The sequence below is a fragment of the Mixophyes fleayi genome, chromosome 5 (genome assembly GCF_038048845.1).
Source record: "Mixophyes fleayi isolate aMixFle1 chromosome 5, aMixFle1.hap1, whole genome shotgun sequence".
NCBI classification, from domain to species: Eukaryota; Metazoa; Chordata; class Amphibia; order Anura; family Limnodynastidae; genus Mixophyes; species Mixophyes fleayi.
This window is the reverse complement of record NC_134406.1, coordinates 234112100-234136653: the sequence shown is the minus strand read 5'-3', so window position 1 is coordinate 234136653 and position 24554 is coordinate 234112100. Positions and strand designations below refer to the sequence as shown.

The window sequence follows — 24554 nt, the reverse complement described above, 5'->3', positions numbered from 1 at the left end:
ATAAAGGAGTAAACAGATGTGACATGCCAACATGGTGTAAAAGTAAATGATTATTCTTCACAGAATGGTACAAAAAAAAGTTAAAATTCTGTAAATGTACTAGCTGATTTGTTTGTTACAATTTACACATTCCATTTATTCCAGTTGTCCTCTCTTATTCCAGACCCTACCCGCCTTTCCTTGCCCTATGTCCTCCATCCCTTTTACTCTCTCTTTTCTACTTGAAACATGTTAACTAAAGACACATTTAAGTAAAGTAAAATCTATGTACCACAGATCATAGTGTACAGCATGCCATAAAGCACTAAGTCCATCATATATAGTCCAATGCCCACAATGTACAGTCCAGTGTTACTGTAATCACTTCATGCCCACCCTACACACCACAATGCCAGCCATGCTGACCATCCTGGGGCTTATTGTCAATATGGCAGGAAGACCCCACACTGTGGGTTTCTCTGCTGTAGTGTCACCAGCTCTGGCTGGCACAGCCGAGTGCTGTTATTGGCAACTTCAGGTGATCCCATGCTTTTGGTTTGGTCTTTGTGGGGCTCATTTATTTATTAAAAAATATTTATTTGTCGTGCTTACGACCTGTTGCGTATGATACACTTAAAGCATATCATATGCTCTTAACGCAGGTTAAATTTTACGCCAACTAAAATGTATACATTTTGCAAAATATTCAGAATGTACGTTCAGCTCTTAATAAAGAAAGTATTACGATTACATATTTTTAAAGGGATGCAAATTACACGTAAATTGCTTCCAATTCCACATAGGGCCCAAAGTCAATAGCATTAGGGAGGTGCTAAGAAAAGAGGGCAGGATCCTCCACGTTCAAACAATGCAGACTGTCACTTTGTGCCTCAGTGATGTCACTGGTTAATAGTAAATCAATAAACTCCTTTCTCGTGAATATTGATTCAGCACACAACAAATCTTCTGCTACTGCCATTTAAAGCGACAGGGGCACTTTAAGTTTAGCATCAACACCCTCCCTCCCTCTCACATATTGATGCCAGGGACATTTCATAGATTAAGGCATTCTGATAGTTACCACAGTAATATGACTGCTTTCACTGACTTTAAGATTTGTAACAAACAGAAATGTTTTCTTCTGTTTTTAACACACTGTGGAACACGAATCCTTATTCTTTTATGTTTTAAAGATCGCAGCGTGGCTCCTGCAGTGCACATAGAACAGATTCACCTTAACAGAGGGTAATCTGAAGATTTTTATATGAACATAAAAGTGCTAATCAAGATTTCGCAGCAGCCAGCGGAGTAAAAGGTTGCCCCGCCCGGAGTAGGAAAGTATTGTTGTAGATGTGGTAATAAAGATTTTTTTTTGCTTGATCACAAAACTGTCAGAATAAGTAGGACAGGGAACATTTTTTAATACGTTTAGCATTAGTAAATCTTGCTAGCGATTGAGATGGTGAAATAGTGCATATAAAACCGATATGCAGGAGGTGTGGAGTGTGATCAGTGCATACAGCTCATCCCATCCTTGTACACAACACTGCACTGGGAGGGAGGCAATGAGCAATGCTCACATTCCAGCACACTGAGAAGGTCGGGACTGAGGGACAGCTGTACATCAAGCTCTTCTCTGCTCACTGTCACTGTATGGGGAAACCAATACACCTGGAAGCAGCAGCCACAGTTACTAGAGCTGGCAGTCGCACCTGATATCCTGTCTTTACATTCATCTTTTCTGGACCTGATGTTTGGCTAACCTGGAAAAACCTACAGCTCCGGGTGGATATTGATTTTGTTTTTAATCACTAGTAATAGAAGTGAAGTGAACGAAAATTGTTGGATTAGGCAACTTTACAGGACATTGCTGGGGAGAGTTTCAGCAAAATATCAGTCATGTCACCACAAGCTGAGCTTTAAATCCAGAGTTTTGTCGCTGCAATCTGTCATTCATCCTCTGCATGGGTTGTGCTGCAGGAAGGGGTCTAAGTAGCAGAATGAGCTGCTGCGTTTGGGTGTTTATGATGGGACTTTTGGGACTCGGTGGCTGGGCTGAGGGCGGCTGCTTGAAGGCTGGAAAGTGCTGCAAAGGTAGAGATTTGACATGTGTCAGCAAGGGCTGGTGGCTGGGCAAGGTCTATAGGACCTGCTTCTGTGACCAGGTGTGCAAGTCAACGGGGGACTGCTGCTATGACTACACGCAGGCATGTCCAGGTAAAGATATATCACTAAATACTAATATCTACAATGTTACCTGTTGTATTGACTGTAAATAGTGAGAAGTAAAATGTTGTGTTATGTAGATCACAAATAGGCAAAACATTGATGGGAATTGTAGTTTCATATCAACTGCAGAGCCAAAAGTTATCTAAGCCTAAGTAGTTTGTAGATACATCTTGAATGTGTGTGACCAGTATAGTAAAATAGCAAAGTACAGGAAGGCAACACACAATTCGGAGATTTTTTTTAATAACTATCAAACTTGGCCTTGGTACATTAGGAAATGACTACAAGGTTCTATTTGTTGATTGTACATTCCTTCTTGCTTGTGCCTTGTAGTCATAATAAGGAATAAGAAAAACCCATAACTATATAACAAGGATTTTATATTTTATTTTAAACAATAATAATATAAAGTAAGAAGGGTCTGTTAAATATGTGACATATATATATAAGTAAGGGAGGTGTTATCAGGGGCAGCCTGGGCTGGTGGCATCTGTCCCCTTGGTCGGTCCCAGTGGGCTACCTTGGGCTGGATCACTTGCATTTTTTTTCCCTTTAAAATGTTCCTAATAGGCTGCTGAGAAGAGTTTTGCCTCCCCCAGCATAAAATTTGCCAGCCCTCCCCTGGGTCTTATATAGGTGCTTTTTGCTACATGTTTAAGGGGCAGCATCCAAAACTGAAATAATTAATTTCTATGAATAAAATATACAGGGTGTCAATTACCATTTAATTTATTGAGCGGTTTTTAAAACGCTGACAGCAGCGATTTGGTCAAATACCCAAAACTCTCAAGAAAAATACTCTGCTATTGAAATACCTTATATTTGAGCAGACCCTGTCTTCAGTGCTTCTGAAGCAAGAAAAGCCCGTTTGATACCACACTGAAAGTACTGCACTATTCCAGCTATGATAAAAAACCGCTATAAAGATTAGACATCGGTGCTCCTGAAGCAGGAAACGTGACTGTGTGACACCACCCTAACACAAGAACTGTAACATGAAACTATATTAAAAAGCTAGTGTGGTTTTCTAACACTGACAATTATAAGGAGGGCTTTTAGCCAGATTAAACCATATATAAAATTAACTGCGACATAAACAGTTTAATGTGAACAGGGACTATTGACAAGAGCAATATAATATTCAATGAGGATCATTCAGTTATAAAATATAAAAATGCCTAATAAGGTGGGTGATTTATTAAAAAACTATCCTCCAGCTTACTGGAGATCTATCTTTTCAGTCCTGAAGGTGAACACAGATCTGACAAGTTAGCAGACAGTTATGTCTTTGGTTACCGGTGCCCAGGATGAACAGTCTGTTAGATTACAATATACAACATGATAGAGGCATTTTAGTAAGAATAATGATTATAGAAATTGACCAGTTTATCATTAATCAGATAATACAGTATTTGTGAAGAAGAGGTGTTAGCATATGATGAGTACAGTTCTAAATTAGTATAAAATAAGATAAATAAAGACTTACACATTTCAGTTCGAGATGCTTGTGTCTTTGTGTCAAGTTTTAACAAATGTATTATGTAACACATAATGCGTATGTTAAAACTACAGTTCATTTTCAATTTGTTTTAGTATTTGATCAGCCATTTTAGCAATGGAACGAAGAAGTGTAAAATCTGATTGTGTATTTTACTAGTATATTAAATTGAGTCATGTGGTAACGTCATATAACTTTACTTCCCCTAGATTATCAGCAGTACTTGCTGCCCTTGGCAGACTGTTACTTGTGCAACCTCTTGGTTTCCTAGCAGCTCCCCCTTTGTACCTCTCATTCTTTCAGTTGATGTTTTCTACAGAAAGAATCTATAAGGATAAATATATCACCTGGAGAGGAAGGAGCGTTGAGAGACTATCCCTTAGCCCAGTGGTTCCCAAACTTTTGCAGTTTGCGGCACCCTTAGAGTCTCCAAATTTTTTCAAGGCACCCCTCCAAAATAATTACTGAGCAGTCCTGTTTTAGAAGTAGTTGGGTCAAAAAATTGTAATAGGTATTTAGGTCACGACAGAAATACTTATTTAGTTATATGCAAAAATCCCCCTCTGCATCCAGGCACACTGCCCTCTCTCACGTTGCCCCCTCTGCCCTCTGTCACCTTCCTCTGCCCTCTCTCACGCTGTCACCCTCCTCTGCCCTCTCTCACGCTGTCACCCTCCTCTACCATCTGTCCCCCTCCTCTGCCATCTGCCCTCCTCCTCTGCCATCTGTCCTCCTCCTCTGCCATCTGTCCCCCTCCTCTGCCCTCCTCCTCTGCCATCTGACCCCCTCCTCTGCCTTCTGTCCTCCTCCTTTGCTCTCTGTCCCCCTCCTCTGCCATCTGCCCTCCTCCTCTGCCATCTGTCCCCCTCCTCTGCTCTCTGTCCTCCTCCTCTGCTCTCTGTCCCCCTCCTCTGCCATCTGCCCTCCTCCTCTGCCATCTGTCCTTCTCCTCTGCCATCTGTCCCCCTCCTCTGCCATCTGCCCTCTGACCCCCTCTTCTTCCATCTGCCCTCCTCCTCTGCCATCTGTCCCCCTGCTCTGCCATCTACCCACCTCCTCTGCTCTCTGACCTTCTCCTCTACCATCTGCCCTCCTCCTCTGCCATCTGTCCCCCTCCTCTACCATCTGCCCTCCTCCTCTGCCATCTGTCCCTCTCCTCTGCTCTCTGTCCTCCTCCTCTGCTCTCTGTCCCCCTCCTCTGCCATCTGTCCTCCTCCTCTGCCATCTGACCCCCTCCTCTGCTCTCTGTCTTCCTCCTCTGCTCTCTGTCCCCCTCCTCTGCCATCTGCCCTCCTCCTCTGCTATCTGCCCTCCTCCTCTGCCATCTGTCCCCCTCCTCTGCCATCTGTCCTCCTCCTCTGCTCTCTGTCCTCCTCCTCTGCTCTCTGTCCCCCTCCTCTGCCATCTGTCCTCCTCCACTGCCATCTGTCCCCCTCCTCTGCTCTCTGTCCTCCTCCTCTGCTCTCTGTCCTCCTCCTCTGCTCTCTGTCCCCCTCCCCTGTCATCTGCCCTCCTCCTCTGCCATCTGTCCCCCTCCTCTGCTCTCTCTCTCTCCCCTGCCATCTGTCCCCCTCCTCTGCCCCGCGCCAGGCGCCAGCTATAGAAAAAAAGAAAGCAAACAGAAACTTACCAATCTGCGCAGCGGTAGGACCCTGCAGCCTCCTCTCTCGCGCAGCTGTCACTGACGTCGATATTCAGTGACAGCTGCTGGAGAGAGGAGGCTGCAGGGTCCTAGCGCTGCGCGGATTGGTAAGTTTCTGTTTGCTTTCTTTTTTCTAGGGCTGGCCCGCGGCACCCCAGTGACAGCGCCGCGGCACCCCTGGGAGCTGCGGCGCACACTTTGGGAACCGCCGCCTTAGTCCATAACTTTTTGGTTCTGAATTGCATTTACCATTTGGTGAACACAGTTTAACTTTTGTTCAATGAACCCTATAAAAGGTACACACAAGTGACAATACACACAAGCGTTGAGTGTGGTGCTGAACTGGTGGATTGTAATGCGATAGAATCTGCGTATTCGTGATCCATTCAATAAACCCTATTTGCAGTGCCGGTTAAGCTGTCTTCATCAAGCAGTGAATACTACTGAGATGGGATGTACCAAAGGTGCATTAAACATGCCTGTGTGCATGAGCCCTTAGGTTTGGTACAGACTGGTGCTGTGTTAGTGTTTTGTCAACTCCAGTGAAAATGGGATTGAAAACTCATTTCAAATACAATCACGTTTGATATGGGATTACTAGTATTTTGAACCTCCTATAGGCTTTCACAATGAGTTTACTTGTGGTAAACACACATGGATAGAACAAGACAAGAACAAATGTTCCAAAAACCAGACTGTAAATGGAATGCTACTGTAACACTAACAAATGCATTGCCCTACACAAACTAACGTCAGTGGGGATGAGGCCTTAGACCTCTTACTTTCTGGGGTTATTTCAGTGCATTTTACTGCATATATGCCAACTCTCCCGGAATGTCCGGGAGACTCCCGAATTTCGATTAAGAGCTGGTGATTCTCCCGCATCTGCCCACTTCACTAAATTAGAGCCGGCATGTACTGGCGGAAGGGGCGGGGCTTTGCAATTCCCGTCATTTTGGCCCTTCCCCAGTGATGTAATGCTTGTTTGGGGGTCTTTTTACCACTGTAAAAAGACCCAAAACAGGCATTATTTCACCGATGGCGGGGTCAAAATGACACAATTCACGAAGCCCCGCCCCCTCCACCCATACACCCCGCGTGCCCTCCAGGATCTCCCGGACCCGGCCAACATAAGGTTGGCAAGCATGTTTTACAGTGATACTGGATTTATAGTACATCATAATAATCATCAGCTAATTATATAGTGCCATTAATGCATGCCCCTATATACAATTCCATAACTGATATTGAATGAAAGTAACATTCGGCAATAGTTCAAGATGTTAGAGGTGAAGTGACTGTAGTTATAGTCAAACAGGTTATAGCTATAACCAAAATTGTCAGATTTTGGTAAAAATCACTGGGGCTACTGGCAAAGTTTGTACGGATAGCACATATGTGAAGTCACTTTCCTGTGTGTGTTATAGACATTTAATTCTATCCTACTTAACAGTTATTTTTTGACACTAATTAGATGGCTACGTTAATATACTATTGACGTATATATATCTTTAAGATATTTATCCACTGTTCCAGGCTTCATCCTGTACACAAGGTAACATGTTACATAATACATAATATTTGTATTAATTTTGTGGACACTGTAAAAGAAAACTATTATAACTTGAATCATTATATTATTTACAAATTCCCTGACTTTATTCACATTGTGATCCTCATAGAAGGTTAAAGGTTTAGCTTTGCACACAGAGCAAAAATAATTTACTGGGTACTCCCTGGTAGGGCCCTCCCGGGGCTTTTACATACAGGTTTCAAATATTTGTTTTATATTTTCTGTATGTGCAATGTGTTCAAAAGCCCTAAGGGAACTTGATAGTTGGGCCACATACTAATTACTATGCTCAATATTGGGCACCTTTCTTTAGCCAGTTCCTATGTCATGCAAGTGCTTACAAGGCAGGGGAGATGTGTCGCATGGAAGAAGTCACTTGGGGGTAAGCCTGAAGCAATATGTGGTCTGACTCTCAAGTTAGGGCGTTTGCATACAGTGTGCACTGGTTTTCTATACAGTCTCCTTGGTGGAAGAAGCCTAGAAAAACTGTGTTTTTTAACACATACATTATCACAATGTATATGAGTGTGTTCGGTGATATGGTGATAGATAAGAGGATAACCTCCAAAAAAAGCATTTGTTTGCTATGCGGTATGGATAGAGCCAGACAGGTACAAGAGCAAGTCATGATGGAAGCCAAAGTAAAGTAACAAGAATGAACTGAAGGTACAAAGGTTAAGCATCAGGATACAGCAGCAGCTACAATCAGGGGCAAGACAAAGTGAACCTGCACTGACATGGTGTTGTTTGAAGACTATAGTGCTGTAGATGCCGGTAGGGCTGGAAAAGAGCCAGTTCTGGAGTTTATTATCACCCAGGAGTTCCAAACAGCCACCAAGAAGAACAGAAGAGACAGGTAGGACATGATCGGCCTAATTAGCCCTGTGGCTCACTAGCAACGAACAGAAGGCAACAGTATCTGCAGAACCATACAGGAACCATTGTTTGGTTTGATAGGGTATTAAATTATTTGATAGATTTTATGTATTTATTCAGTGCTGTCTATTCTGTAGCATTTTACTCTGCTTGTATGTGATTGGTGAATATATCCAATTCTGCATCTGCTATATAAAGCATCACCCTCTCTGTAATATCCCCGGCATTTCTAAGTAATATCCATATTGTCCAGGACAAACCTTTCCCTTCCTCCCTTAGTATTCTTGGCTTCAGCCTATTTTAACTTGTTCTTGCTCTATCAAATCTGAGGATGCTGTTTTGCCATGCAAATCAGGGCAACCCTATCCTCTAATTCAATAATGCAGTTTAAACTAAAGGTAGGCGGGCTTGGCTTCATGAAAACCGAACCCACCTGAACTTTGGGGTTCGGAATACCGAGCCAAGTTGGCTCGGTACTCTCGCGCCTATTCGGATTCCAAAACGAGGCAAACCGTCATTGTGACGTCGTCAGGTCTCGCAAGTTTTGGAATCTATAAATACCGCACTCCACGCAAGCGCCATTTGAGAGAGGGGCAGATAAGGGGTAGGACAGAGTATAGAGCAGTTTGGCAGGCAAAGTGATAGAAGAGAAAGAGGAGGGTGGTAGCTGTGTTAGAGAAAGCTCCATTGCTGAATTTCTCATTGCTGAAATCCTATTATACCAGTCATTGCACTCTTTTTTTCTGGATTTGCACTACAAAGTGTAGGGTCTGATATACACCCTTATTATACACCCTTATAGAAGAGCTGCGTTGGTCATTTGTACATGCTACCTCCCCCATTTGTGGGTGACATTGTTATCTTGTTTATTGAGGGACGAAAGAAAATAAGCACTTCAGCCACAAAAGTGGCACTCCTTGTGGATGAACTGCTTGGCTTGATAAATTGTACATGCTACCTCTCCTAAAATTGAATGGAAATGACTGGAAATTAGTGTTAGTGAGGTTAATAATAACATAGGTACAAAATAATACCGAAATTATGTGATTTTACCCCAAAAAATAAAATTTAGGAAAAAATAGCTAAACAAAAATAAACCCAAAACCAAAACACGCAAGGGCGGTTTTGTCAAAACCAAAACTAAAAACAAAACCCGAAGGTAAGCCCGATCCACAACCAAAACACGGGGGCCAGTGAGCATTTCTAGTTTAAACCCCCCCCAAAAAAATAATATTAAAAAGGATTGCATTAAAATTGTGATCAGCTCCCCCTGACACCCTCTCCAACACCTGTGTATGAGGGAGCCCCTTCATTCTCTGCCAGATATGGTATAAGAGCCTTAGGAGCCTGCCCTGCTTCCTGTGCACGGAACCTGAGCTGATCCCAAAAGTGCTTGTGTAGGCATGTGCAGCCAGCTCTGGTTCAGTGATAGGCAGAGCCCAAGAGGGGATCCTGTAGTTATAGGGTAACGAGTTGATGAAGTAGCAGAGGATGTCCTTTCATGCCCAGCAGGGCCCCCGCGGACAACAGGAGTTGCTGATCACTTTGTTTTAATGCAGGAACAGAATTAAAAAACAGTAAACAGAACAGGGGACTGTACAATGGGGTGTGTTGTTCTTTACAACAAATAGGTTGAATCAATAAATTAAATCAAAGGCACATTTCTGAATATAGGTTTATTGGACAGCGACCGTGGTGGCTGAAACCTTCCATTAAATCACTGTGAATAAGAAATATGTGACTAAGGTACCTTATTGTGTTATTAATAAAATCTGATAATACCACCATGCAATACAGATGAACAATGGTATATTAAAGTGTTGAGATGGATTCTGTATATACCTCCCATATTACTAACAATGGTACAAAATAACGAAACTGGCTACTGTTTGGTTTTTGACAGTGCTAGAAAATGACAAACAGAAAAATCTTGGCAAAGGATTAGATAAAGTTTCTTTGGAAGCTGTTGGAGGAATTTCAGCCTGATGAGATGAGAACAATTCTAAATCTGTTCTAAATCCACAATATGCGAAGCAGTCAAAATAAGGCAGATAAGAAGGTGCCAACAAGACAACCAAATGCCTTGGAGTGTGGCCAAAATTAAATCGGAGTATACGTACTTTCCTGTCAGGAAGGGCAACATAGGTAGAGAAAAGGACTGATGGCTGTGTCCTGGAATCTCCTTGTTAGGTTAGGTTTGAGGTCACATCTGTTCATTTTCATAAGATCAAAAGAGGACAACTATTAACTGTTTCTTCTGTTGTCTGCACATCACTACATCTACCTGCTGCCTTCAGACCCTATATAGTAATAGAGATTTTGTGTGCTGGCCTATCCATTACTCACATATTGCAAACACAACTATGCAAATGAGTAGCCTAGTTACCTTGTTTTCCACACTTAGTTGCAACATGTAAGGACTTATGGCCAATTGCATGCTTCTAGGCACATAAGGATCTGGGGACTGATTCATTAAGGATCTTAACTTGAGAAACTTCTTATTTCAGTCTGCTGGACAAAACCATGTTACAATGCAAGGGGTGCAAATTAGTATTCTGTTTTGCACATAAGTTAAATACTGACTGTTTTTTTATGTAGCACACAAATACTTGATAGCTTATTTGTACACTGAAATTTAAAGTTGATATTTGTGTGCTACATGAAAAAACAGTCAGTATTTAACTTATGTGCAAAACAGAATACTAATTTGCACCCCTTGCATTGTAACATGGTTTTGTCCAGGAGACTGAAATAAGAAGTTTCTCAAGTTAAGATCTTTAATGAATCAGGCCCCTAGTTCTTAGCGCGTATATGTTCATACACTCGCACTGTTCAGGAGCGTGCCCATGCATGCATAATAACCACATAGTGCGCTACATTTGAATATAATGTGCCTCTGCGTCTGTCATTGCCCCTGATAAGTTCTATTACAGTATACTGAGTATGATTACTATTTATACTGACCTTTTGTCTGGGACTTGACTGTTCTTTCGGATTGCTATTTTCTACTGCCTTGACATGTCTGTGGCTGACTTTGGCCTGAAGACTACAAATTTCCTGCCCCTGATATTGCCTGGTTCCATATCTGCCCTAGTAGTGAACACCTGGGGCTCGTGTTTAAGTCCCGATGGACCCTGAATACTGATAAACATATAAAACTTTGAAGGATAGAAGAACTTCCCTGGTTTATGGTATTCAAAAACGATTTGTAGGTTCAGATATGACGCAGCTACATCACATGACACACTGGTAAAAGAACTGCCGTAACTCTATCGCATTCAACTATAAACCGTTATTATTATTACAATTGTTGTCACAAATGCACACCTATAAATAACAAATGCATTCACATGACTAACATATTGTGGTCTATGCATCAATAAGATGCGGTACAGCTAAAGATGCATCGCTGCACATCGCAGTGATGCACATCGCAGTGAGGTACTGCTAAGATGCACCATGCCAGGGCTACTCTGGGAGCCCCGGTGTAGTGACCCTTCTCCTACGATCTTTTTTCACTGCTTACCGGCAGCAAAGCGCTGCCGGTGACAGGAGGAAGTGCTGTGCGCATGCGCAGAGCACTTCCACTGTACCGGATTCGGTAAAGCCAGAAAGGCTCCAAGAGAATCTCATAGGAAATAATAGGTAACGCCATCCTGAGATGACGTCATCTGTCCGTGCAATGCGAAGCTTGTCAAAGCTTCATGCATTGCAGAACATCGCAGTCCCCATAGTAATCTATGGGGACTGCGTTGCTGCACGAAGATTTCTATGAAATCTCCTCTGTTAAGCAGTTAATACATAGCAAACTTACTTAAAAGATGTGAAACAGCCGTTTCCGCAACTTTTAAGTGGAAATTACCTTGATGCATAAACAGTAAATTGATGCAGGATATACAGTATATACAAGGATACTCTGCAGCTTTTATTGTTTATAAGCATCATGTATTAGAGGTGAAGTATGGCCATCCTAACGTGTAGCCTCAATGAATGTGCTGTAAGACCTCAGACTGAATATACATATTTGCATAGACAAGTTTACAAAGTTTTTGAGAATTTACAAACATTTTTGGTATCATAACTACTTTCTGTGAACCTTACACCATCGTTTCAATGTACGTTTGTACAACAAATAAATGCAAAAATCTTAAATGTGTAATGAGATGCAAATATAAATATAATATTTAAAACTTGCGTTTTAAAAGAGAGCACGGAATTTGTGTGCAATTTCGACTGTATTTAAATCCAAACCTATCTCAAGATACATTTCCATTTGTATTTGGGTGTAAGTACACCATGCCGTATGTAGATACACACCACAGACTGCAGTATACGCACAAGTGTCTGTTCACCTTTAAATTATCACAAATTAAATTATAAAATAAATAAACAAATATTGACATAATAATCATTAATAAAAATATGGATTTAAAAAAGTTTTTTTTTTTTTTAAATTAAATACATAAATGAAGATGCTTGTAATGCATACCCGTATGTACAATGCATTTATATAGTCAGTCTTACTTACATACACATGTCTGTGTTAGCTAGTGGCACGCATACGTGTAGTTTTTAATACAAAGACTATGTCATGTCAGTCATTACTATCAGTCGGTACTTACACTTGCCCTGTATAAATGATATGGCTGAAACCAGGTGTACTTACAAAACACATAGAACTTGAATTGGACTCATCGTTGGCACGCCCTCACTGTACATGGCCGACGTTCATCCGCCTCTACCCTCCTCCTTTCAGCATTTCAAGTCATTGGCAGTCGTGTCATTGGCATATTTCTGAGCATGCACTGAACTATTTCACACAAGAAATGGCATGCAAAAGGACTTACATCCCATCATGTATCAGGCCCATAATCAGGAAACAGGTTCAGTGGCTTTAAAAATCATCACTACATCGCTATACAGTATTTTATAATTATAGCCTTATAACTCTATAGAACACTTTTGAAAGTTAGATTATTTTATGGAGCTGTAACTGAATAAATATGCTTATTTCAATAGCTCGCACATGTATTGTTGGTGAATGGAGCCATTGGAGTGGCTGTGCAAACCAATGTACCCCAACATATAGACTGCGCAGACGTCAAGTGTTGCAGGAGCCAGAAAACGGTGGGGACCCCTGCCCACAGCTAGAAGAGAAGGCTGGATGTCTCGAATATCTCACACACCAGGGCATTGAATGTGGCCATTTACACGGTAAGAAAAATAAATCCAAGAGCTGTGCAATAGTAGAACTATAATCTAGTAGAGATGTTTAATTAAAGTCAATAAGAACATGACATATTTGTCATTGTCAGTCATAGGGTCAAAGTGAAGCAGTCTGTATTCAGATGATTATATGTTGGTAGATATGAACATGACATTTGTCTGGGTTGATGTAACAATGCATACAGTATATGTACCCCAGGGTCTGCTATTCCAGAACCTGGCACTGGGCACCAATGTTGTGTTTGGCTTGGTATGAACACTATCGTGGTATGTATACTTGTCAGCTCCCATCAGCTAGGTAGGAAATGTAAGATTGTGAGATGGTTTGAAGAACTGTTTAGTTAATTGGTGAGCACAGTCCATAGTACTCATCGACTAAGTAACATGAACATAAGGGTACGTGAAATAGTAACAGCTGAGTGGCAGGTCCTGCACTTGGCAACAGCAGGGCACCACACTTGGAGATACATTTTTCTTATAGAGGGTGCCCTAGATTGATGATTGCCCCATAACCTCATAGCATCTATAGAAGGGTCAATGGATCAGTAATGTTGATCCTTTACCTAGTACTCCGTTGACGTTTTCTCTGCAACCCAGTTTCCTTCTTGATCAGGTCAACAAGTCCCTACTACAAGATACTGGGCAAAGAGAGATACTGTCATCACGGATTAGCGTAACAAACACATTACTCAATTAACAATCTAGGATTAAGCCCTCCTGGTATCATACAGCTAATTATCTGGTGAATTATTTCAGTACAAGTCACAGAATACTTGACACAGAGTACTTTCTCCAATTAAAGTACATAGTGAACATATTTAAACAATTCTCTAGATATACAATTATAAGACAATTGAAGCGGTATGTTTAGGTATAGAGAGCTAGGAGGCCATACATTGAGTTGCCTGTACTAGATTCCACAGACATTAGCCACTGTCTATGTTTAGTAAGAAGACTAATTCCTACAAGGCATATGATCAGTTGGCCAAGTGGGAAAGTATAATTGCTTCCTCTTCAGTAGAGCATTACTGCCTCTCCCAACAGAAGAATTTAGGACAATATCTATGCAAAAGTGTATCCCTAAACATGTGTTCTCATCAATAATAATATATTTAGCATTTTGTTTAAGGTATTAATAGTAGAATTTTAGTATAGTATCAAATATTAGTTGTTGTTCTATATTGAATTGTAACTTATGGTCTTTAATTTACAGTGCCGGCATTTATAACTACTTTTGAATACAACAAAGCAAGAAAAAAGCGTGCAGTATCTTCAGACTGGGCTTCCCACACAGAGGATCCTGGGTAGTATATTAAATATAATTATTTAATATATTGGATATTATTAACATTTATTTATATAGCACCAACATATTGAACACCACTTTACAGAAAATGTTTTACCATTCACACCATAATAACTAGGGTTAACCAGTTATTTAATCACTACCTAAGGTCATCACCACCGATGTAAAAAGCATCAGGCAACTCCACACTAAATATATTGGGAACTGCTTTGCGGGGAATCTAATAGTCACAAATAGCTCCTTTAGGATTAAATTGTATCTGCAATCACATGTATCTATAAAACATGTTCAGTAGGAACCAATTATATCCCATTAAAGTTTAGCCCTTACAATTAGGAATGTTATGTCCAATATAATGAAAGGCCAATTGCCAAATAAAGTGGCTGCTATTGCAGTGATTGGCCATCATAAAGAGTTTTTTTACACGAATATTAAAAAACTTACATATATGCTCCTCATGGGCAGTGAATTATAGTGCACACCCGGCTGTTCCCACAATACATTGTAATGTTCGCTGTTCACCTGCAATTCAGTTTGGAAAAATCCTTTGAGTCACAACAGATTGCACCAAATGCTGAAGAAATCATATTTTTGTAATCTTAGCATTGCTAACATCCATGATCACATACGTTTGGGGCATATTCATTTAAGGGTGGAGTGCATCCGGAACGGGAGCGAAGGCATGCCGCAGTACCCCAACATCGCTCCCCCCCCATAGGGTGGCGAAGGGAAATCCGCAATGTTGCGGTACCGTATTACCATAGAAAATATGCAGCCGCGATGTTCATCTGAACGTCGTGGCTAATTGAATATGCTCCCTGGAGTTATAATGACTTTTCATGATCTTTTGCCTATATGTACTTAGATGCTGTTTTGACCTCACATTATTCATGCATGGGATGGGCTTTCACAGAAATAAGGCAGCGGTAAAGGTTTTCTGTGTATACAGAGCTAGTCACACATTCAGATGTACCTTAGGAAAGTATTTTAGGGGATAATTAATTGTAAGACATGGCACAAATTGCAGATCTGCAGCAAGATGTAAGTTTTCTTTGCATCCTGTATATAAGTTCTGCATTCTATATCCCTACACAGCACAAGGCAACTAGTGTCGAAAGGCACCCAACAACTGCATGTTCTTTGAGGAGGTGGGACAGCAATATGCGTAACTTCCCACTACTTTACTCAACCCAAACGATAATTCCCAATTTTAAACAACCCACTTTTTCCCCAGGGATTGGATCCTTGCCCCTTCTCGCTTGGATCAAGCAAGGTGTACCCGCTCCCATATTGGTTAGGTCCAAAGCTGACCTTAATGCGGAATGACGTACATCACCTCATACTCAATGTCACCAAAACCCACATGCCAAGTCATTCTCCCTTGTGCACATATGTATCACTAACAGCATATACAAAAATTAATCTGGCACATCTTAAATGCAACAACAAACAACAAAGTTTCAGATAGCTTATTGCCCAAAAAAACTTGAACCTCCCAGAGTTTTTTCTAAAATCTATGCTCATTTTCCCTCGTGTCCCATAGGGAAGCGAGGAGAAAATGAGGGTAAATTTTGTACCGTATTGGCCGGCAATGTGAGCAGCTGGACGATTCAGTGATGTCCGGGGGAACATCACCAGCGAATTCCCCCCAATGTCTTCAATATTAGAGAGAATATGGTATCAGCACAGAACGGAGCACATTGCGCCTGATTCAAGTCGGAATGCAAAATGGGCGCAATTTACATGTTTAAAAAGTGTAATTTTTTCATATTTCCGCCTGTATTCAAAACCAAATGTTTCTTAAGATATGTTACAATTTGATCAGTAGTCTAAATGCGGTCTGAATAAACAGGACTTATTATACGTAAGCATAGACACGTATACAGGCGGAAGTATTTTTAGGAGCAATTGCTCTATGTTTACTACATTCATTCATTGTACTCGCGTAACTTTTTTATGATTATAAACTAAAATAACTAAATTACTAAAATAACCATTTTCTTTTTCATTGTAGGCCTACATCATATATTTGAGATTTTTTATTTCATCTATTATTTTAAAATAACTAACTAAATAAATTGTAATTGTGTACAGTGCTTACAATGCATATTAAAATAAATATTCAATACATAGTTGTTCTGTGCTAGCTGCTGCAACACATGCGTGAAAGATAGTAAACAAAGAGAATGCTGCTTTCATCTGCCCCGTAGCAGGTGCAAAAGATATGGCTGAAAATGTACCTATACTAAACACAGGACATGAATTAGCCGTATCTAAGCGAACACAGCCTTACTGTACATGGCCTATGTTAGTACACTCCTTCCCTCTCATCGTAAGGGGTAGTAAGTGTGTGGATATGAATTACGTGCAATTGTGTAACCTTGGTTCCTGGGCACCAGGTGCTGTGCGAAATCACACAGGATACTCTATGCAACCGGCCCCTTATATTCATTATCAAGTGCTCTGCCAAATTTGCTGCTGTCTGGGTCCCATGACAGGATTATAACAGCGCTCCACCCCCATAAAATGTTGGTATATCATTTTGTGCAGTGTAAGAGTTGGGACTACTAGCATTATTACGCCCCGATTGGTAATCAAACTCATAAAGTGCTGTGAGATAGAAGTGCTAACCACTGAGCCACCAATGTACCGGTAACTACATTACTCCATATAGATTCATCTAGTCACGATAATGTGCTAAAGTATATCAAGTAGAATCATTAGCTAACTGGTTCCCAAACTCTTACATGTTTGCATCAGGTACTGTGTGGAGTTCCAGATTGAATCCTTATCTCCAGCCTGCCTAACTGAGGATCGCCCACATGCCCGTTGGATGCTATATCTACGGGAAGGGTACACGGTGTGTGTGGCTTGCCAGCATCCTGCAATGAACATCAGGAACCATCGTTGCTATGGAGACAGCAGTGATGCTGACGGGTAAGAACGCAATGTTTTCATATATATTTCTCTACAATAATATGTAAATATAAATACATTTCTTAGAATAATATAACTGTCGGAGCAACTATAGATATAAGTTGACAGGACAGTTCTTTTTGTGGTATATTTTGCAATTGTGCAAACAGGATGAACTTTTATCTTTTCTCATTGTTTTGTGTAGCTCTCTCTATAATGTTCCAGATGCTAACCACACTATTCTTAACTGTACTGAGGAGTTCTAACATAGATGAAGCAGGCTGTCTGCTGGAGCATATTCTTTGTTGGCAAAAGTCTGTGTCTTATTCTAAAAACCTAGTGACTGAAGCATTGACTGACCGTTTATATATTGCACCCAGAAAGTGTAGTCTAAAATAGTAATAATATAGTATAGTGATTTATGATCTTTTACTAGTAAATTAATTAATTGCCAGTTCAGTGTAAACTGCTGTAGTTCACACGGATTGTTAGTTTATGTCACACAGTTGGGGATGGGCAGCTTCTAGACTGAGCCCACCCTTGCTTAAATTTAGTGCTAATATGGCAATTCACTAACTAGATATGCAGGATGGTACTGCATTTCCCAGAAATATGGCAGCGTGCATTATAAGGATTAATACATAGAATATATGATATGCTGAGTAAACAAAGCTGTTCCCTCAATCGGAAGACTGTTGAGATGATTCTCCACAACCACCTACAAAACATAGTTTTCCAAATAATAAATTATACAAAATGTGTGTATATATATATATATATATATATATATATATATATATATATATATATATATATATATATATATAGCATGGTTATTTATTAAAATATGTATTTGATATAACTCATTCTTTGTAGGTTCAAGATGGCAGACCTCTTAGTGGTGCAAAAAAGTAATGGATTTGTAGAAACCTATTAACTTATTTTAACTCAATATTTTAGCTGGGTGGTCTGTGTCAAACAACAATTAAAACATTGACAACTTTCTGCTGCCCAGTGTTAAATTGCCACTGATTGGAAGCAGCCCCTCGTGCCAACACTGCAAACAATTATTAGCAGAATATGGTACACGTATAAAATGGAATACATGACATGTATCATCCACAATACTTCTAAATCATTTAATAAAGTATGGGTGCCATGGACTTCATACTTCCAAATTCAAATTCCTTTTGCCACAACTCTTTAACATTACTCCACCTGGATCCTCCTCTCTATCCTCTACTCCACCCTTCCTATCTCTCCCTTTTATTTTTATTCTTCTACCCACTGCTTCTTTCCTTTCACCTTCTGGCGGCTCGCCACACTGCCACCCTCTACTCTCTATTGTCTAACTTCCTTCTTTTGTTGTTTCTCCTTTCTTTCTTTATTGTAAAATCAGGTCTGTATTTTTATTTTACTTTTTAATGGACACTGTTTGCTTTACTACCTGTATGTTCATACGTCTGTTGTAATACATTGCGTCATTGAGAGATACTTACTATTGACCTTTGCAAAAATACATTTCTAATCTTTAAAACAGTGAGAACTATGAAGGAGGTATTGTTGGAAAGAACTTATGATGAGTGGGTACACAATTACTTATTCAGGTCTTAATTAATGACAACAACCTAGGGCAGTGTGCACTATGTTTTATGTCAAATAAGAAAAAGCAACATTACTAAGATGTTTTCACTTTGTGGTATTTTTACAAAGCAATGATAAAATGACAGAGGAGTGTAGAGGAAACAAATCATGTAGTTCAAACACTCCATGGACATCATAATTAAATCATAATTGCCTATTACTCTGGAATGTCCAGTAGACTCATGAATTCCAGGTAGTTCTCCTGGACCCACAGGAGAGCTGGACTTTCTTCCGGATCCCGCCCTCTTCCTAGTCATTTGTGGTGCCACGCCCCCTTCCACAGGATCCTGGAGGGAAGAATATCAAAGTTAGCAAATATGACGTAAATGGGTAATCCATGCTTGAACAGTAGCCCCTCTTTATTGCACCACCATAATGTAACAAACAGAAGGGAGTAGCCTCCCCTGAACTTCTGCTGTTACCTGACACTGGGAGCCATGTTGTTTATGTGAAGGCAGCCATTGCTGCTCATAGATCAAGAGAACGCAATCCATACATTCAATAATAAAGTATACATCGTGAACCATAGCAACTAATTAGCACTTAGCTTGTATCTGCCTAGAGCAAGCTAAACAGTGGAAACAAATGTTTGATCGGTTAGTATAGTTTAAGAGGTCTATTTAACATTGTGGTCATGGTTGCTGATCACAGCGATACAGAAAGTTGTACCGCTGCTATTTAACAAGAGTTACCTGTAATCCCTCTCTGCAACAAAACTCTTGTTTCGTTGCGGGAGGGACAGGATTCATTGAAGTGAGTTAATTTACAGCGCATGTGCCGCTATTTCGTTGCGCATGCGCAGAAGAGTCAACTCTGGCCCAAGAAGCAGAGGAGCATGCAGTCTGTGAAGAGGATCCTCCCAAACGGAACACAGTCCATTGGAAAAGCTAAGTAACGCCATCTCAGGAAGTTTTTAGTGCAAGCTTGAGGAATAGATTCAGATCACCGTTCCCATAGAGGTCTATGGGGATGGTGCTAAACAGCTGAAGGCTGTAGAAGGCCGGAGAAACATCTGTTTTCTCCAGTCTGAAGCCTTTGTTAAATGGGACAAAGCAGTGAAAGAGCCTTTTTCTGGCTTTTAGGCTCTTCACTGATTCATAAGTGAACCAGTACAGATGTGTAACTTTGAGCAATATCAGTAAAAAAAACCAATAACCTGTGTTTGAAAATTGTGTGCAGTATATAGGCAGGGTACAAGTATCAAGCCCAATTGGGGCATACTTTAAACTTAACTAAATGTCATTGTTAGTAATGTGGTGTTATGTAAAGCTGAATTCCCATCATATCAACTTCACTCCCACTAATTAATTTATGTATAATCCATGAAATTACCAGACTTCAGACAAAACAAGCAATATCATTTCAGTCGTTAATTCACTAGACTGATTGTTCTTAGTCAGTTTTGTGTATAACAAATCTAGGGTTGGCTGGGATGTGTGCATCATTTTATCTTACGTTCAGCCCTGTCCGCCAATCGAGGAATCTTCCCAGACTGCTGTATTTTAGTTAATTTACATAACTTAAATGTGCTATTTCCTGGATCCGACGTTACCTACATTATTCCATTTCTCACAGCATGTGAACCTCATATCTAAGTGTACTTGGTTTTCACCATGTTTCATGCAATACATCATGGAGAACACTGAAGCAATTGAAGCTACAGTTTGCATTTTTTATTGAAATTCTGTGTATGTGACTAATTCCTTAAGACAAATATATTTCATATCTTTCACTGGGCATTTTCTAATTTGTTCTACTTCTCTTTCAGGAACCAAATTCTTCATTGGCAAGCTGTGGGAAACACCAAGTGTAGAGGATCCTGGAGGAAAGTGAGAGAAGTTGAGAAGTGCTCATGTCCCATGGTGCATAGCTTTATATTTACATGATGTATAGAATTAGTCATTGTAGCAACATCTACTAAATATCACTATTTGCCTTAATCTTGTAAATAACCCTTGTATTACTGGATAAAATACTTACATAAAGAGTTATACATGAATGCACAAAAAGCCTAAAACATCAGTGGATAGAAATATCACTACAATGGACCTAACTGGCTACCCATTGAGGGATGCTAACAGCTATATCAGTATTGTGGATGAGACCCATGCTCTTGGAAGCCCGTGGACAGCAGCCGTCTTTCTTAATGCTAAATGTTTTACACTTTGAATTTTTAGTCAAATGACACAAAATGTGCATATGTTTATATTATCATATATGTTATCTACTAAGCCTGTTTACCACTATAAGGCCTTGTAGCCACTAGTGTTCGATTTGCATTTAAAAGTGCAAGTGAAAATGCATGTTAAACACACATGCATGGACATACGTTTGTTGACTACCATTTTTACTTGCATTCTTTCTATTGCATTTCATTTTGTTGAATGGCTCAAGAAGTATTTAAATAAGCACAAAGCAACACAATCAGATACTCGCGTTAAGCTGTTAGTAAATGCATATAAAGCAACAACAGTGGGTACAAGGCCAAATATTGCTTATTTCTGCCAAACACTGAGTAAAAGGACTTTCATGACAAATGATTAGTTTTACACAGAAAGAAGCCACTATGTAATAAAATATTTTATATAATCAAAATGCATAAAGTTACAGTAATAGGTTTTAAACAATCCACCCATCTCTTACAAGAAAATGCATGACTTGGCACAATGTGTGCCATAAAAATAGTTTCAGAACCAAAGAAATCGATCATGTGAAAAAAAATTGCTGCAATTCAAAACTGTTCTCTCTTGTTACTTTCCAAAATATTCAAACCTTCTGGTTACAACAGACTTGGCTGCCCACACACAAGCCGGTCTGCACAGATACTTGTATTACCGACTGTAGATGCTCAGGCCAAACAACTGGCTCCTGTGTATCAGGGGTCACTTCCTGACAGACCTGGGTGACGTCTCAATAGGTACATTGCACAAGAGAATAAAGTCCAACCTCCCACCACTTTAGAACTACCCTTTCATTAATCTTTTACTCCTAAAATACTACTTGGTTTAGCCTCATTTATGGCTTAAATTAATCATGAGAGTGACAGGACATCAGAACTGCCTTTATTACGTGACATTTATGTGAAACTTATTAAATTGCTCCGAATGCACCTAGAAATGTGCTTCTCCACTGAAGTGCAACATGGAGATGAAAAAAGGGTCCAATTGCAGGACATGAAGAGATCTGAAGACCGACAGCACCGAGCTCCTGCACATATCTAGTTCTTTTGTAGTGCAAATGGACCTCTTCTCAAATTAAATCTTGTTTTTGCAGTACACACCACCAGGTCCTCTTCTTGGCCTGTGCAAAGTTCTGCTCCTTCACAAACACCGTCAAACTATGCACTTTGGTGGGCACCTAGCTACACTTGTGCAAATTAAAGAGCATTGCAAAACCAAAGCTGATTTTGAACCAAGCCTCGGCCATTTTGTGCTTTATAAATTATTATTATTGTATATGTGTAAGGTGCCACAGTGCTCTGCAGCACCAGACAGTAGGGAAACAGTATATACATAAAACAGGGACATAGAAGGTATGCAAAATAAATGCAGACATGAAAACAAAGGTTATGAAGGACCCTGCCCATTAGAGAGCTTACATTCTAAGTGGAAGAGGGCACAGCTGAAACAAGAGGAGCAAATGTTACTCAGAGTGGAGATTGGGACAGTTGTGAGGGTGCATTAGTGTGAATAGTGTTATCGGGGATAAGGTCACCTTTAAAAAGAGATGGGTTTTCAAAGAATGTCTAAATATTTGAAGGCTGTGGAAAAGTCTTATTGATCGTGGTAGGGAATTCCATAAGTGGGGATCAGCACAGGAGAAGTCTTGTAGAGGCGAGAGTGAGAGGTGGTTGCCAGAGACGAGACAAGGCGCAGGCCAGAGGTAGATCTAAGAGGGCGGGAAGGAGAGTATTTTGATATGAGATTTGAGATGTATGCAGAGGTAGTGGTGTTGAGGGCTTTGTACGTAAGGGTGAGTAATTTGCATTGGAGCCAGTGCAGATATTTGCAAAGTGGTGCAGCAGATGTGGAGTGGTGAGAGAGGAAGATCAGCCTTGCAGCAGCATTTAGGATGAATTGAAGTATGGACATAAGGGTGTCAGGGATGCCAAACAGCAGGAGGTGCAATATTCAAGACAGAAGATGATGAGAGAATGGATAAGAGTTTTGGTAGCATGTTGAGTAAGAAAAGGGCATATTCTGGCAATGTTTTTAAGGTGGCGTCGACAGGACTGGGAAAGAGTCTGGATGTGAGGAATAAAGCAGAGGGTGGAATCAAGTGTAACACCAAGGCAGAGGGCTTGGGAGACTGATGAAATTGTGGACAGTGAGAGAGATTTGAGGGCAGGTGGCAACTCTAGCAAGAGGGAAGATAATAAGCTCAGTTTTGGACATGTTGAGCTTTAGGTAGCATTGGGACATCCATGTGGAGATAGCAGAAATACAGTTGGTTACATGTGATGGTACAGCAGGGGAGAGGTCAGGGAAAGAGATATAGATTTGGGTGTCATCAGTGTACAGGTGGTATTCAAGGGCGAATGAGCGAACTAGTGCTCCAAGAAAAGAGGTGTATAATGAAAAAAGTAAACGGTCAAGAACAGAGCCTTGTGGGACCCCAACAGATTATGGTGAGTGGAGGGGAGGATGTGCCAGAGGTAAAAACACTAAAGGAGCGGTTCAATAGGTAGGAAGTGAACCAGGAAAGAACTGTGTCATGAAGGCCAATGGAGTGAAGGGTGTGTAGAAGAAGGTGATAAACAGTGTCAAAAGCAGCAGAGCGGTCCAGGAGAAGGAGTATGGCAAAATGACCCTTAGCCTGTTGCAGTAAGTAGATCATTGATTACTTTTGTGAGAGTAGTTTCAGTGGAATGTTGGGGGCGGAAGCCTGATTGCAGAGAGTCAAGAATGGAATGAAAGGAGAGAAACTGAAACAGGCAAAACGTGTGCAGATTAGCGAGGAGAGAAGCAGTGAAGGGGAAGAATAGAATGATGATGGAAAAAGAAGGAGTTTGGAGAGAAGTATGGTGACAGTAAATAGGAGACCGTAAATTAAATAGGTGCATAAATGACCTCTGGGTCCCTTCACTGCTAGTGGTACATTTGTATGAAGCATGATATCTAAACATTGTTGCTCATCTTTGCGCTCTCTTTTCTTGGCACCATTGTGCTCTAAGGGGCATATTCAATTAGGGTTCTGGTCCGCGGTAATGCACGTTACTGCGGAAAGTGTGCACTATTGCCGGTAATACGGTACTGCAATAACGTGGATTTTTGTACGCAACACTATGGGCTGCGAACGAAAATCCACGTTATTGCGGTATCGTGGATTAAGTTCGTAGCTCGATCCCGCGGACCGGAATTGTAATTGAATATGCCCCTAAAAGTCCCAGATCTCAATCCAATCTACCATCTGTGAGAAGATATGGAAATGTGCCATCTATTTATAGATTCAGCACCAACTTTACTATCCACAGCTGTGGAACACATTGGAGTGGACACAGACCAGCACTTCTTGCACCGCACCACTTTATGGCCATTGTCCATCAAATTCAGGCTGCCTTGAGGGCTAACTCACCTTTAGATAGCTGCACCTAATATAATGGCTAGTAAAGTGTATATTTAAAGTATAACTAAACTTTTGTAAGTGGCTCCTACTCATACATATA

The 24554-nt window shown here is 40.6% G+C and overlaps 1 protein-coding gene across 1 annotated transcript; it reads left to right on the top strand.

Annotated features, from left to right (window-relative positions):
• Positions 1-1399: 1399 nt before the first annotated feature.
• On the top strand, positions 1400-21484 carry SBSPON (somatomedin B and thrombospondin type 1 domain containing). The gene is made up of 5 exons (XM_075213646.1): positions 1400-2196; positions 12817-13011; positions 14237-14327; positions 17090-17266; positions 20658-21484. Exons 1-5 carry the CDS (start codon positions 1944-1946, stop codon positions 20773-20775), a joined length of 834 nt encoding a protein of 277 aa, XP_075069747.1. The 5' UTR covers positions 1400-1943; the 3' UTR covers positions 20776-21484.
• Positions 21485-24554: the final 3070 nt, after the last annotated feature.